At 44.2% G+C, this 13,514-nt stretch overlaps 2 protein-coding genes across 5 annotated transcripts in view; one reads left to right on the plus strand and one right to left on the minus strand.

Moving 5' to 3' along the window:
* ENTPD5 (ectonucleoside triphosphate diphosphohydrolase 5 (inactive)) overlaps positions 1-706 on the minus strand; it is a 38,606-nt gene extending 37,900 nt beyond the window's left edge. Inside the window, exon 1 of one of the 2 annotated variants that reach the window (XM_073349142.2) lies at positions 608-706. The gene's annotated coding sequence lies outside the window, so the exon portion shown is untranslated. The remainder of the gene's footprint in view (positions 1-607) is intronic. The other variant, XM_073349144.2, reaches the window with a different exon arrangement.
* Positions 702-13,508, plus strand: BBOF1 (basal body orientation factor 1). 3 transcript variants are annotated; one of them, XM_073349123.2, is made up of 11 exons: positions 702-840; positions 1,102-1,351; positions 2,458-2,523; positions 3,162-3,305; positions 4,736-4,816; positions 5,240-5,310; positions 5,731-5,875; positions 6,319-6,812; positions 7,772-7,876; positions 9,880-9,954; positions 12,980-13,328. In XM_073349123.2, the coding sequence occupies exons 1-11, from the start codon at positions 809-811 to the stop codon at positions 13,098-13,100; spliced, it is 1,584 nt and encodes a 527-aa protein (XP_073205224.2). In that variant the 5' UTR covers positions 702-808; the 3' UTR covers positions 13,101-13,328. The 3 variants fall into 3 exon arrangements, 2 of the variants coding, with proteins under 2 accessions (XP_073205224.2, XP_073205225.2); XR_012159491.2 differs by lacking the exon at positions 702-840 and adding an exon at positions 13,352-13,508 and having other exon boundaries at positions 1,005-1,351; positions 12,980-13,183; XM_073349124.2 differs by lacking the exons at positions 702-840; positions 1,102-1,351 and adding an exon at positions 1,375-1,611 and having other exon boundaries at positions 12,980-13,329.
* Positions 13,509-13,514: the final 6 nt, after the last annotated feature.

The following is a 13,514-nucleotide window of genomic DNA, read 5'->3' on the forward strand; positions in this document are numbered from 1 at the left end:
TGGATGAAGGTATGAAGACAGGGTTGTTTGTTTTTTTTGGGGGGGGGATATAGAGGTCGGTGTAGGCAAGAACAAGGAATTTATGGTGATGGGGGGGAGCAGCAGATCTTTGTGGGCAGGGCAAGAATCTGTGGGAATGAGGGGATCTATGTGTTGGGAGCAAGAGTAAGTGTATGGGGAGCACGAGGTTTCCATAGTAGGGCAGGGATGAAGGATGAATATGGGGAGCAGAAGTTTTAAATGAAGGAAGCAGATGGGTCTCCAGCGGGTAGACAGGGGGTATGAGAGGAGTGGGTATGGGGAGAAACAAAGTGAGCGGTGGAGGTCAAGGATGGAGATGGGGAGGGGAGGGAGGGGGGGAGGGAGCAGGAGGAGATCTGAGGGACGGAGGCAATGGGTATAGGGGGAGCAGAGGATCTCCGGATGGCGCCGGGTGTGGGTACAGTGGAAGGGTGAGGGGGGAGCCGGGCTGGGTCACGGAGGGAGCCGGGATCTCTGTGTGGGAGCCAGGCTGGCTCGGGGTCCGCGCAGGGCTGCACAGGGGGCTCCAGTCCATGGGACGGGGGCGGTGTCAAGCCCCCCGCGCGCTCCCGAGGTCTGCACTCACCGCCTCGCCGGTGCGCTCGGGACCCCACATCTCGCCGGTGCCGCGTGTCACGTCAGCATCACGGTCGCATACTTATCTCGTCACTAGTCCCCGCCTTCTAGTCTCCATAGCAACAGGTCGCCGCGAGCGCTTGTCACAAAGATTCTAAAGAGACGGATCCGTGCTGCGAACCGCCGGCCGCAAGTCCCCGCCGGGGCCACGATGCGAAAGGGGAAAGGCGCGAAGCGCGGGAGGTAACTGGCTAGCGAGGGAAGTGGAGAGATGAGGGGGCAGGTAACCAGGGTAACGGCGGAAGTGAGAGAGCAGAGAGGGGGAGGGGAGGGGAGAGAGAGGGGAGGGGTGGGGGAATAGGGAGATAATGAGGCAGGTAACCAGGCAGTGGGGATGGGGAGGGCAGAGGGAGGAGAGTGCAGGGAGAGTCCTTGGCCATGGGGTCCCAGCAGGATGGGAGTTCCAGGGGCCTCGTACCCACGTGCCTCAGCTTTTCCTCACAGGGCGAAGAAGGGGGCCAAGGCTGAGTCGAAGGTAGATAAGGAGTCTGAGGCTGAGCGGGCCAAGGCCAATGCAGCGCTATGGGAAGCTCGGCTACAGGTGACTGAGATCTCCCGGGCCGAGTATCGGAAGGCTGCACGTGTGCTGGCCAGGAACAATGAGGAGCTGGCATGGCAGCAGCACCGTCTGGAGAAGGACACAGTTGAGGTGATCAGCTTTCTCAAGAAACAGGATGTGGAGAAAGAAGAGCAGGTATGTGCAGAGAACCAAGAAACCTGTCCACCACTCCCTGCACCCCTTTGAGCATCCACACCAAAGGTGGCAGTGTGTAGCAGCCTTCAGGCCCATGGATGTCTTGACAGCAGGTTCAGAGGGAGATGCAGACTCTCCACAATGTCATCAGCAAATGTGAGGTGACCATAGGACCTGCTGCTCATGGTGCACATGCAGCTCCTAATGCAGCACAGAACCTTTTGAAGCAGCTGATGGAACAAATCAAAAATAGCTCACAGGTAGTATCATCTTCTATATACCATAGATATTCTGCACATGCTCCAGGCAGCTCTGACAGTCATTGTGGGAAAGGTGCAACAATCTGCCAGTCCCACTATGCTTTTGGCGGATGCTGTAATCAGACAGGGTGAGCTGAGCACATCCAAAACTGGGTGTTTGGTGTGGATGATGTGCATCTTTGCAGTTTTCAATGGATCATTTTCACTGGAGCAAGCTGCAATTTTCTAGTTTGGAAATATGGACAAGTTTCCTAGTGAAAGTGTAACTGGATCCAGAGTTGCCCAAATATTAAAGCAGTTGTACAGTGTTAATGAGTTATCTTCTCTGCATTAGACCATCTTTGGCAGGACCAGCAATAATCAGCCCCTTCTGACACCTGCAGACCATTTTTTAAATATGTGAAGTCAAAGCTAGATGCACAGGAGTGTTTTTACATCTGTGTAACATTGTTCTGAGTTTCTCCAATATCAGCCACAATGATCCCCTGTTGACACTTATAACTGTTCCTTCAGTAAGAGAGAGTGGGCAGGTCTAAGAGCCTCAACTCCAAACCTACAGTACAAGAAGCGGGGGACTGATTCTGGAGTCCCATTGTGGCGCCATATGCTGCTGTAGTGGCATAATGGGGACTGCAGTGGCCTATGAGGAATTCTGCCAACACAGAATCAGTGTACACAGCCCTACACTGCCTCCCCGTAGTCCCCACTTAAATCTTATAAATGAGAGGCATTTTATGTGTTTCTGTAGCTTTCTTGATGTGATCCCATAAAGAAGCTTGAGGCGGGGTAAACAAATGGGGGAGAGTTTTCCCCCAATGATGGTTTCTCTATTTTCATCTTGTGCAGATTGCAAAACTGAAGCAACAGCTGGCAGATTTGAAGCAGCAGGCCCAAGAAGAGAATGAGAAAGTGGTAAGTGAACTTTTCTCTTTTCCCTCAGAACGAGGCCTTCACAGCAGACTGAGCAGTCGTTTTGGTTCTAGTAAGATGAGCAAATTAGAAAGAGTTGATATGCAGTAAAGGTTTTGAGGTAAACCCCTGGCATGAGAAAAAAACCTGCAAAAGAAAAGTGGGGTGGGGACTATACAAGGCCTTTCTAGCTGTGAGTGTGGTTTGCTATCTCAGATACCAACAATAATACCTATAGATAAGGTGTGGGCAGAGATACAACAGAAACATGTCCAATTTGCAGACTACAGAAGTCTGCTATTCCCCACCCTTAAGCAATAAATTGCATGAGGTAGGCTCTTCAAGGACCTCTTGCCCATCCATCCCTAAAAATAACAAGGAACAGAACAGCCTGGGTATTGACATATTATTAAAAGATAGTTCTAAACATAACATTTCTTTCTAGGCCTCCTCTTTTGCTGGTAGTTTGATTCTGCCCAACTTGTTGCTTTTCCTTCTAGTGATAAGTCTCATTAATTTAGTGACTTTTTAAAATTCTGCACATCAAGGTTCTTAATTTTTCTTGGCTGTACATTTCCTGCAGTGATATTGTTGAATGGTTGTGACTTGTTCCCTTCTTGATTAGAATTTCTGATTTGCAGGCAGAACATTATTCTGCGCAGTTGAAAGATCTGGAGGAGAAATTCAGCAAAAAAGCAAGAGAAATTGGCTTAATTCAGTTGGAACTGAAAACAGTAAAAGAATTTCGCAAGAAGAAAGCACATATGGAGAAGGAACTGGAAGATGTAAGTTTGTCATAAGTGTTAATTTTGGATGTTTTAGTGGCCTGAAAGCAATACTAACACAATCTAATTTAAAACTGATAATTTGACATGGTAACCTGTACTTGTACTAACTACATGCTCCACAGGACTTTGTCTGTAATGATTTATAGGAGAAGTGATACTGCTACCTTTATGGCAGGGTGAGTGACTCATATGGAAAGAATATCAGATGCACCTGGCTGATTTATTAGACTGTTTACTGCAACCAGGGCTTACTGTGAGTGTAGAAAGCACTATATTGGTCAGACTTATATGTTCCTGAACTAGAATATAGTTTGCGGGGGACCATATAAAGTCAGCACTATTTGACCTAAAAAGAATCTGCATGTTTTTTGAACTTGGCTGGTTAGTACAGGAATAATTTCCAACTTCAGCCAGATGGTGGCTTCTTCAATTGCTGCTGCCCCAGCACAAAAAATGGACAGATTGCTTCTAAAAGGTCTATTCTAGGCTCAATACTGAGGACAAATGCAACAAATGGTCAATCTGCAAATGTCTTGAGAAAAATATAAGGCCAAATCCAAGCCCTATAATAAAGCATCTAGTACTTGTAGTGATTTTTATCCATAGATCTCAAAGCAGTTTACAGAAGTGAGTTTGGATTGCAAACATTTGACTCATACCCTTCTGCACGAGGCCAGGATTGCAGGGCTTGGGATCCAGTCAATTTATATACCAGAAGGGGCTTACACCTCCTTTAAGAATATGTACAGAAGATCTAGTATTTGGGCTATACGTACCATAGGGTTTATAAATGATATAACATGATTTCTCAATACCCAGTTCAATAGGCAGGTGGAATGCAGTGATTGTCTTATCTCTTGACACAAGTAAGTCACTTAGATTGTAAATTATTTAGGGCAGAGACTATCATTTGCTATGTGTCTATATAGGGCCTTGCACAATGGAGCCCTGATCCATGATTGGAACCTCTTTGGTGCCACAATACAAATAATAAATAAATTTTTAGAAGTAAGGTATGAAATACACCTTTCTGCAGAATTTTCTCGAAGAAATTGGGGCACAGGATTTTGGATAGCACAGATGACTGAATGAGTAGAAAGAATGTAACTAGCTGTGTGAGACTGGGGAGAGTTTTACAAGGGCCTGTACCGTGTTCTATATATTTATTAACAAACTAGTGGAAAGTATGCTAATGAAGCTTGACAATGATTTAAAAATAGGACAGCTGGTAAACTATGAAAGAGAAGGAAAGTGTAACGTGACTAAAGAGAAGTAGAGAAGAGGCAGAGATTATGCAAGGAGCTGATAAGGTCCTGAGAAGTACAAGACAAAAACTGGGAGATGCCTCTCCAGAGAGTTTCATCTACATGTTTATCTACAAGGCTGAAATACAGCACCATTGTTAAAAGGATATTTTTAAATCATAGATAAAAGAGAATATGAGAATCTCAAACAGGGAACATCAGGAGACTCTTGGAAGGCTGGAGAACAGGTTCATTGAAGAAAAGGTACAGTGCCTTACAAAGGATTTAGGAATCCCATATTAGAACAATGTGACTTTCCCTATTGACCAAGGTTTGAGTTGCTTTGGCTGTTATTTGATGAACATTTTACAATCATCAGTGCTTGTAAAAAAATACAATAAGATGATGTGGCAATTGGGTACAGCTTTCCAGGAAAAGTCACAAGGGCATCAGGATCCCTGAGGGGCCATATCACTACTTAGTCCCCACTCCCACAGGGAGGTGGTTTCAGTGTCCCCAAGGGCTCCATGTCACTGCTCACTCCCTCTCTTCCTCTAGGATACAGGGTTGTATCAGTGGCCAGTTTAATCCCATGTATGTGATTTTAGAAAAATGCTTTGTGTCTGATTTTGTCTTTAGTACCACATAGTCTCAGTCTGTATTTAAGCAGCTTTTTCTCCCCTTCAGCAACTACTAGAAAGAGAGGCTGAGAAGAAGATAGTAATGCTGGCAGAGAGAGCCCACCATGAGGCCATTGTGTAAGCCATTTGCGTTATCTATTCCCCAGTTACAATGAGGAGTCAGAAAGCCACTGTAACTCTTGGTCTTACAGATAACTGCCAGGCAGCCAACACTACTGTATACAGCAGGGACTCTTTGTGGGAAAATGTATAAGGGCCTTTGGCTGCATCTATATTACTTTCACAATTTAAATGCAGGCCCCATCACCATCCGGTCATCTCTACCATAAAACTCATTTCGGCTCCAGTCCAGATACTGTCTCTGTGACGCTTCCATGATCCCCCCTCTTCTGGACCACCTCTGGTGCTGGAAGCAAAGCTGTCTCAGTTGCAGCCCTATAAACAAATTCTTTCTCTGAAATTAGAGTACTGATTTTAATATAGGAAGACCCAAAAGGCTGTGATGTCACCTCTTGTGTTTTGTTTCGCCTTCTCCAGGCAGTTAGACAGCACTGGGAGAGCAGTGTTTAAGGAGAATGTTCGTCTTCAGGAGGCTCTTGCTTATCACCTGAAGGAGGCACAGGAGCTAAAAAAAATCAAGAAGCAGCTAGAAGAGGACAAAGCTTTTCTTCTGCAGGAAAAGGTTCCTGCTCTGATTTCTATTCTATTTCATTCTTCCCTAGGAAGGGGCCCTTGAAATCCAAATTCTGGATACAGATGCAAGTTCTTTGGGACTAGCGCCTTTCCAGTCAGACCCATCCTCAATCTGCTGGATTTTGGAGCTATCTTAAGAGACATGAGGCTCTTATTCTGTCCTTTTAATTGTGAAGGAGAAAATAGAAAACGTTTCCTATGGTGCCCCTCTAAGAAGAGTTCAGTGTACAATGGGGAGTGTGCAGATCAGACACTCTTCAACTTGCTTCTCTTGCAGGCAGAGCCCTGACCCAGATTACTACTTGCTTTCCAGCATGGAAGTGCCGGAGTATCTATCAGTCTGATGTAACCCATGTGCTGTTATTGTTGAAAGAGTTCTGAGGTTCAGGGTGACCAAGATAAGAGTCTAAATAATTTTCTCTTGTCCTTTAGGAAACCAATGAGAATTTGGTTCAGGAAAAGGTCCGGCAAGTCACTCTGCAAAAAGCACAGATAAAAGCACTTCAGCACAAGGTAGAGAGACTGGAGGTGGCACTAGGTCACATGACCCAAGAATTTGAAACAGAAATTCAGAAGACACGGCATCAGGCTTTAGTTCAAAACCAGGCAGGCATGGTAGAGATCAACAAGCTGCAGCAGCTGCTGGAGATGAAGGACCGGGAGATGAATCGAGTGAAGAAACTGGCCAAGAACATCCTGGATGAGAGGAGTGAGGTGGAAAGTTTCTTTCTAGAAGCTCTGGAACAGGTGAAGCGTGAGATTGTGTCCAGCAGGAAGTGCTACAAGCAGGTGGCCCAAGCTGCCTATCAGAAGAAAATGATGGAGGCATTTGCAGGGAAGGAAGAGTACCCCAAAATCAGAACGTTTAACAGCAACGCTCACAGCACAAATAGTGTGTACAAGGACCTGCAGGAGGCAGAGAAATGGTACATGTAATTAAACAGCAGATATTTAGTGTCCATCTCCCTGGCTCATAGAAATGAAACCTAAATCTTAAAAATCCCTGTGTAGTAACAATACCCAGATTAGTAATCTCTGTGGAGGCTGCTGTGATGGGAGGGGAGGAAAGAAGTTCAGCATTGGAGGGGAGGCTGCAGACCCAACTGTTCAGAGTAGGGAACTTCAGGACTGACTGCTGCTGCAGACCTGGCAGAAAACAATAGAAGGGACAACGTTAACACTGAATCCTAAAAATGACAATTAAATGCCAACACTGTTATTTATTTAATTGCTGATCATTTTAATGTGCTTTTCTTGCAACCTCTGTCTCCCTTGCCTCCCTGTGAACCAAAAGCCTCAGTTGCACACCTCCCTTGATATCTTCTCAAATGCAGTTCTTCATTGTCAATACAAAAATCTGTGGCACAATGAAAACTGAAAAAGGGGCAACTGTATAAAATAAATGTCAAAATCAATAACACAGGAGCTACTGTACTGATTGTTTTATACCTTTTTAAATTTAATTCAATAAAAGCCTCTGATTTTGAAATTTATCTGAAGATGCCACAAAATTTCCAGAATGTCCATCAGACTGCAGCAGAATCTACGTAATTTGCCATAGAATTTAGGTACAATTTTGTGCAGACTACATGTGGCCTTTCTTAGAGATAAAAGCTCTGTATTTTATTCTTGATTAAAACCTGTGGAATTTAAAGAGGTGGGGAAGATTGATCAAGGTGTATAGTCCATCTCCTGCCAATGCAGGGTTCTTTTTTGCTTACATATCATTGACCAGCTGAGTGAAACGTAGGAAATTCAGAGCTATGATTGAAAATCCTTTCTGTGTTTTCTCTGTTCAGAAAAAGGGAGATTTTATGCTGGATGGTAAGAGTTTTGTTTGGTCTTATTCTTCTAATACATTGATCTGCTCTCTGATGTTTTGCAGGACAAATATCCAGCAAGGGAAGGTTGATATTGGCCAGTTGACATGGGAGCAGAAGGAATGTGTTCTGAGGTTACTCTTTGCAAGAATGAATGGCCTGGAGCGACGGTAATGCTCTGTTTCTATGGTAGTAAATGGACACAGAGGTCTTCCTGTTGTGGAATCCAGGGTGATTGCTTGGATTCCCCCATTCTGGAGCTAATGCTGAACCTGTTCTGAGCAGTAATTGTGCAGGCTGAGGGAAAGATATTCCAGCTCAATTTGGAGAACGGAATTTTAGCTAATTTTAGTCTGATTCTAGGTTGAGCTACTAGGTCTTCATGTGTAGTTCTGGATACCTCTGAAGAGGAAGAAAAGTTAGCTGTAGTAGTGAAGGGGACAGAAAGTGGTGCTAGAATCTAGACCGGGGATCAGTAACCTTTGGCATGAGGCCCATCAGGGAAATCCGCTGGCAGGCCGGGACGATATATTTACCTGCAGCATCCGCAGGTTCGGCCGATCGCAGATCCCACTGGCTGCGGTTTGCCGTTTCAGGCCAATGGGGGCTGTGGGAAGCGGCGGCCAGCACATCCCTTGGCCTACGCCACTTCCTGCAGCTCCCATTGGCGTGGAACAGTGAACTGTGGCCAGTGGGAGCTGCAATCAGCCGAACCTGTGGATGCTGCAAGTAAACAAACCATCCTGGCCTGCCAGCGGATTTCCCTGATGGGCTGCATGCCAAAAGTTGCCGATCTCTGTTCTAGACCAATGAAATGGGATTAATTTTATTCACAGTTCTTAACTGATTCCTGCTTATCTTTAGCAAGTGAACATAAAGAGATAATTTGTCCAGTTAATGACAGAAGTGTCCCATACACAGAATGAAATCTGTCTTTATCTTTGCCACAGACAAAGCAATTTGACCAATCATAAAAAAGTTAAAACTGTGTTGAAATTTTCACAGACTGGCCATTAAAATTGTACTCACAATATAGCTCATGTTGCTATGTGCATGCAGAATTTGTGAACATAGTTTTAGAAGCCTCTTTGAAAACTTGATTCACAAACTGGAAACTGAAAGGTTAAGCAACGTAAACTATGCTTGCATGTATTAAAAAATATACAGGAGATCTCAAATACTAATCTAAAATGCTATATGTGCAATGAGGGAGTGTAAAGGTTGAGGTGGGAATAGTAACTCTTACACTTTGAGTGTGTTTGTTGAAATTCTCAGCCTTAGTGTTACATTCATGGAAGTTTTGACAATTTTGTTTTGTTTTTACAGTAGAGATTAAAAACATATAACTATATAAAATATATAAAAATATTCTTGTTTGTGCATGGTAACTAAAAAGTGACACTGATCAATCCCATTTCATTGTCCAAACTGAAAGGGAAACTCATGACAAAAAAAGCCCCAACAAACAGCATTAGTAGGAATACAGTTGGATGCTATATTAGAAATGTGTTCACTTTTAATAATCTTACATATAGCAGAGTTTTGTAGGGTCATGTCCAATTAACATATTTCATGTAGGGAAAACACTATGTTCTACTCACTTTTCATGCTTTGCCCACAAACTGGAATTGGAAGACCAAAATCTGACATTTAAACTTCATTTTCTGTTGTTTTCGACTAAGATAAGCTTAATATTAGATATATCATCTGCTAGGGGAATCTGTTTGTTCCCTGTGAATCAGAAGGGGAATGGACTTGATGAGCTAATCACTGAGTCATGGTCACTTAAGTTAGAAATTGAATTAATGTCCAGAGTGGCTAAATAGGCGGGGGGATAATCTAGGCTCTACAAATAAAGAGTTGAACAGCCATCCCCTGTATGCCTGTAGTTAGAACTGAGCGGCAGAGCAGAAACTTGCTGTAACCCCTGAACTCTGCATTTCTGTGTCTCTCTCAATCACTCCTTACTGTAGCAGGAGGACTTCAGCAGCAAAACACAAGTTCCATTGTCTAGATTAAATTAAAGCACACCTAGCACCAGACTAGCACTTCCTGCTGCTATTCATCTTCGCTGAGGTAGTGAGGAAGAGAGATAGGTATGGCATAGAGAGAAGCCTCTTAGTACACGTTACACTTAATCCATATTTCTCCTGCCTTTGTTTCCTTCTCACAGGAAACGCAAACATGTTTTGATCCCTTCAGCTCCAGCTGCTGTTACTCCTACTTCTGAAGAAAGAAACAAAGCTAGGTAAGATAGTACATTTTTATAGCACTCTGCCTAGGTACTTCTGCAGCCTCCATTAACACAACACCCAAGCACCTCCGACATATTTAAAAACAGAAATATAGTCATCTTTCCCTTCCATCTGTCCCAGCATGAAAGAGAAATACTTTGCTTAGTATGAAGGTTCTTGTTTGCTTGTTTATGCTGGTGTGTGTGCACGTGAAGACATGTTTGAGGGAAATTTAAATTGAAAAGATTAATTTTGCTTTTAGTTCTGAATGTGTAGTCTATAGTCATTCCTATCTCTTCTGTTTGTGAGTTCCAGCATCTAGGTCCAGCAGCTCCATTATGTCTCCTGCACTCAGAAGCTTCCCCTAGTCAACAGCTTCATTATTCTTGGACAACATAGTTGTTGTAAGAGGTCATGTTTGCACAGGGAGAGGCAATTACTCAGTTAGCACCGAGAGCTTTGAATATCAGTAGAAAGGCCTTGAGCTAGATTCTCCATTCAGGAGAGAGCTATTGAAGAGAGTGGAATCCCAAGATTAAGTGTTCAGTGACCTGTGCTGCTAAACAGATGGATTTCTGTGATCGGTACCAGTTAATGCTTTTTCAAAGTGTGTGAACTTGTTCCTACATATATAATGAATAGCAGCTAGCAAGGCTGGAGGTTACAGATGCCTAGTCTGTGCGTGATGGGATGGGTTTCAATCTTCTGCCTGGTTTGAATGACACTTTAGTCCCACTGTGCCTGCTATCTTGGTGAAAGCACCTCATGGCAGGTGTCTTATTTAAATATAGACACCCTATCTCTCTAATATTCTATCTTCCTCTCTCTTCCTCAGTTCAGCTATCACTGCCTGGATAGCAGAGATAGGAATCAGTCCTATTTACGCCTGGAGCCTGGTTGTTCATAGGTGCAGACTCTGATACAACCACACACCTAGCTGAATTGTTATTCTCCAAGGCATGGGGTATATAACATCATATGGCGTAAGCTCTGAGGAGTGTGGGTGTATGGTGCATTGTCACTAACTGCTGCAAGTGTGCCACATGTTGTGGAGGTAGCACACACTGTCCCCTGGAACTTACACTCTAATATTGGCCTACACAAGATAACCAGATAAAATTCACAAATAGGAGCACTGACTTATCTCCTTTAGGGCAAGACCCCTAGCACTTTGCAAGGAGACCGCGTGGCTCTTTGGCATAAAGAGGGGCATGAGTCCCAAGTGTGAGGACTGGCATGGGAGAGGGCACAAAGAAGAAAGTAGGAATCAGCAAATGAGCCAGTTAAGAAGGTGACTTGGCAGGAGTATAGGCAGCAACACTTCTCCTTCCCCAGCCAGTTGTTTCATCAACCTGCTGAATGTTGTCATTTAACCATGATTGTACACTCCTCTGGGGCAGAGACTATCTCTTTACTACTTTTGTGAAACCCCCAGCACATTGGGGCCCCAAGCAGGGGGGCCTTTAAGCACAACTGTAATTCAAATAATAAAAAGAATAGGGATGAAAGCAGGAGTACAGGTGGAGGATTGGAGGAGAATCTTACACAGGATGTGGAAGGTAAAAAAAAAATAGCAAAAAGAGATCAGTGCATTTATTGTTTATATTGCAATAGAACCTAGATGCCTCATTCAGAAATGAGGCCCTTTGTGCCTGGCACTGTACAAACAGATAGAAAAACAATGAGTAGCTCGAGTTTAAAATGGAGGTTAAGAAAAGACAGAGTCAGGGCAATAGCAATAAGGTAAGGCAAATACATGAGTCAATGCTAGGCTCAATTTGATCTGACAAAATTAATTTTGTTTTTTTTTTTAACTTCTATTTTTCCTCTGTGATTTTGTTTAAAACCTTCACCTATTTCCTTTTTAATTTAAAAAATGTCTACCTTTAAAAACATTTAAACAGATTCCCTTGAATGCAAGTGAGGATTTTAGAGATGGCATTTGGTGTAGAGCAGCAGGTTGGAAAAAGTGAGATATGCAGTTGCCCTACAGTAGAATCTCAAGCGTTGCAGACACCTCACAAATGGAGGTTGTTCGTAACTCTGAAATGTTCATAACTCTGAACAAGATGTTATGGGATGGTTCCGCAGGGTGGACTGCTTGGAGTGGGGGCGCACAGCAGTGCCTGCAAATCGCAGTCTTCACCTCCTACCTGTAAGTGGCTGCCTGGCGAGTGGGGACAGAGAGCTGGTTCTAGCCCCCTGGCTGCAAGGGTGATGAGTGTGGCACCCTGGGGCACTTCTGCATCAATAGGCACGCAGTGCTGGCTGTGGCCCTTTAAAACTGAGCTGCTCCTCTAAAGCGCAGCAAGCAGGCAGGAGCTCGGGCTCCAGCAGCTTGCACTCCAGGCCAGGTTCCAGCAACAGCTTGGTTTGCTGCTTTCTGGGCTTGGACTGAGCTTGCAAGCTTAGAGGGAGTAGGAAAGGACAGCACCCTTGGCTCACAGGAAAGCAGGGAGCTGCTCCTGTTCTGCCTACTCAGGGGCTCATAGCTGTGCCTGTGAACCTCAGCATCTTCACCTCCTACCTGTAAGTGGCTGCCCCCCTTGTGGCAAGTAAGTGGTGGGGACAGGTATGCCCGAGGTGCTTACCTTTAAGATGCAATACAGGAAAAGTACAGTATTTGCTGGGTTTTGGGGGGTTTTTTTTTGGTTTGTTTCTGCTGCTGCCTGATTGCTTAATTCCAGTTCTACATGGCAGCTGGCTGACAGGTCAGTTTGTAACTCTGGTGTTCATATCATATCTTTGAGGTTCTACTGTATTCAACGTAAGAGGTAACCTGGATGTTAACAAAGATGTTCTTGGCATGGGAAAGGATGGATTTTGAGTTTGTAAAGGAAGGAGCTGACAGGATTTGGTAAGAGCCTGAATGGGGTGGGAGAAGAGAGGAGCCTGATTGATAAGGGAAGAAAATGGAGAATTGAAGGAAAAGGCTTACATCTTATTAGAGGTTACTGTTTAACCCCTTCCCTCCTCACCATGTATGGGTGAACAGCAGCATGTTATTGCTGATTCATCTGCAATGCTTTACCTCTGCAGCACTGAAAACATTGCTCCTAGCCTGACCTTCATCACGCAGCAGGTCCCAGTATCAGAGCCCTCTCCTCATGAAGCAATCCTTCCAGATATTGAGATGGTAATGTCACAGACAGCAGAGTAAGGTGGCTGTAGACTCTGACTGAACAAGATGTAAGCTAATGATGGTTACCATCTCATCTGCACCTTTTCTTCTGGGACTCTTGTGTAAGTGGAATGATGTGACAGCTGTGAAATCTTTAATATCCCCATTTTATTGTGGTGTTGGTTTGGCTTTCATTTGAAACCAGCCTGAAAGGGGACTGTAAATTAATTTTATATACATGTTTAAGGTTTTGTCTTCTAAAATAAAAAAATCTTTTATTCTTCCCCTAGCTCAACTTATGTAGGTGGGTAGGGTTTCCCCAGCTGCCCACTGGAATCTGGGCTAGAGGCTGGATGGCACAAAAGGTGTGTCACTGCATTCTGATGAAGATCTCTTTCTGCTCTGGAGGAAATGTTCTGTATGAGGATAAAGAGCATTTGGAATGAAGTGATA

The sequence above is a fragment of the Lepidochelys kempii genome, chromosome 6, assembly GCF_965140285.1.
Source record: "Lepidochelys kempii isolate rLepKem1 chromosome 6, rLepKem1.hap1, whole genome shotgun sequence".
Lineage (NCBI taxonomy): Eukaryota > Metazoa > Chordata > Testudines > Cheloniidae > Lepidochelys > Lepidochelys kempii.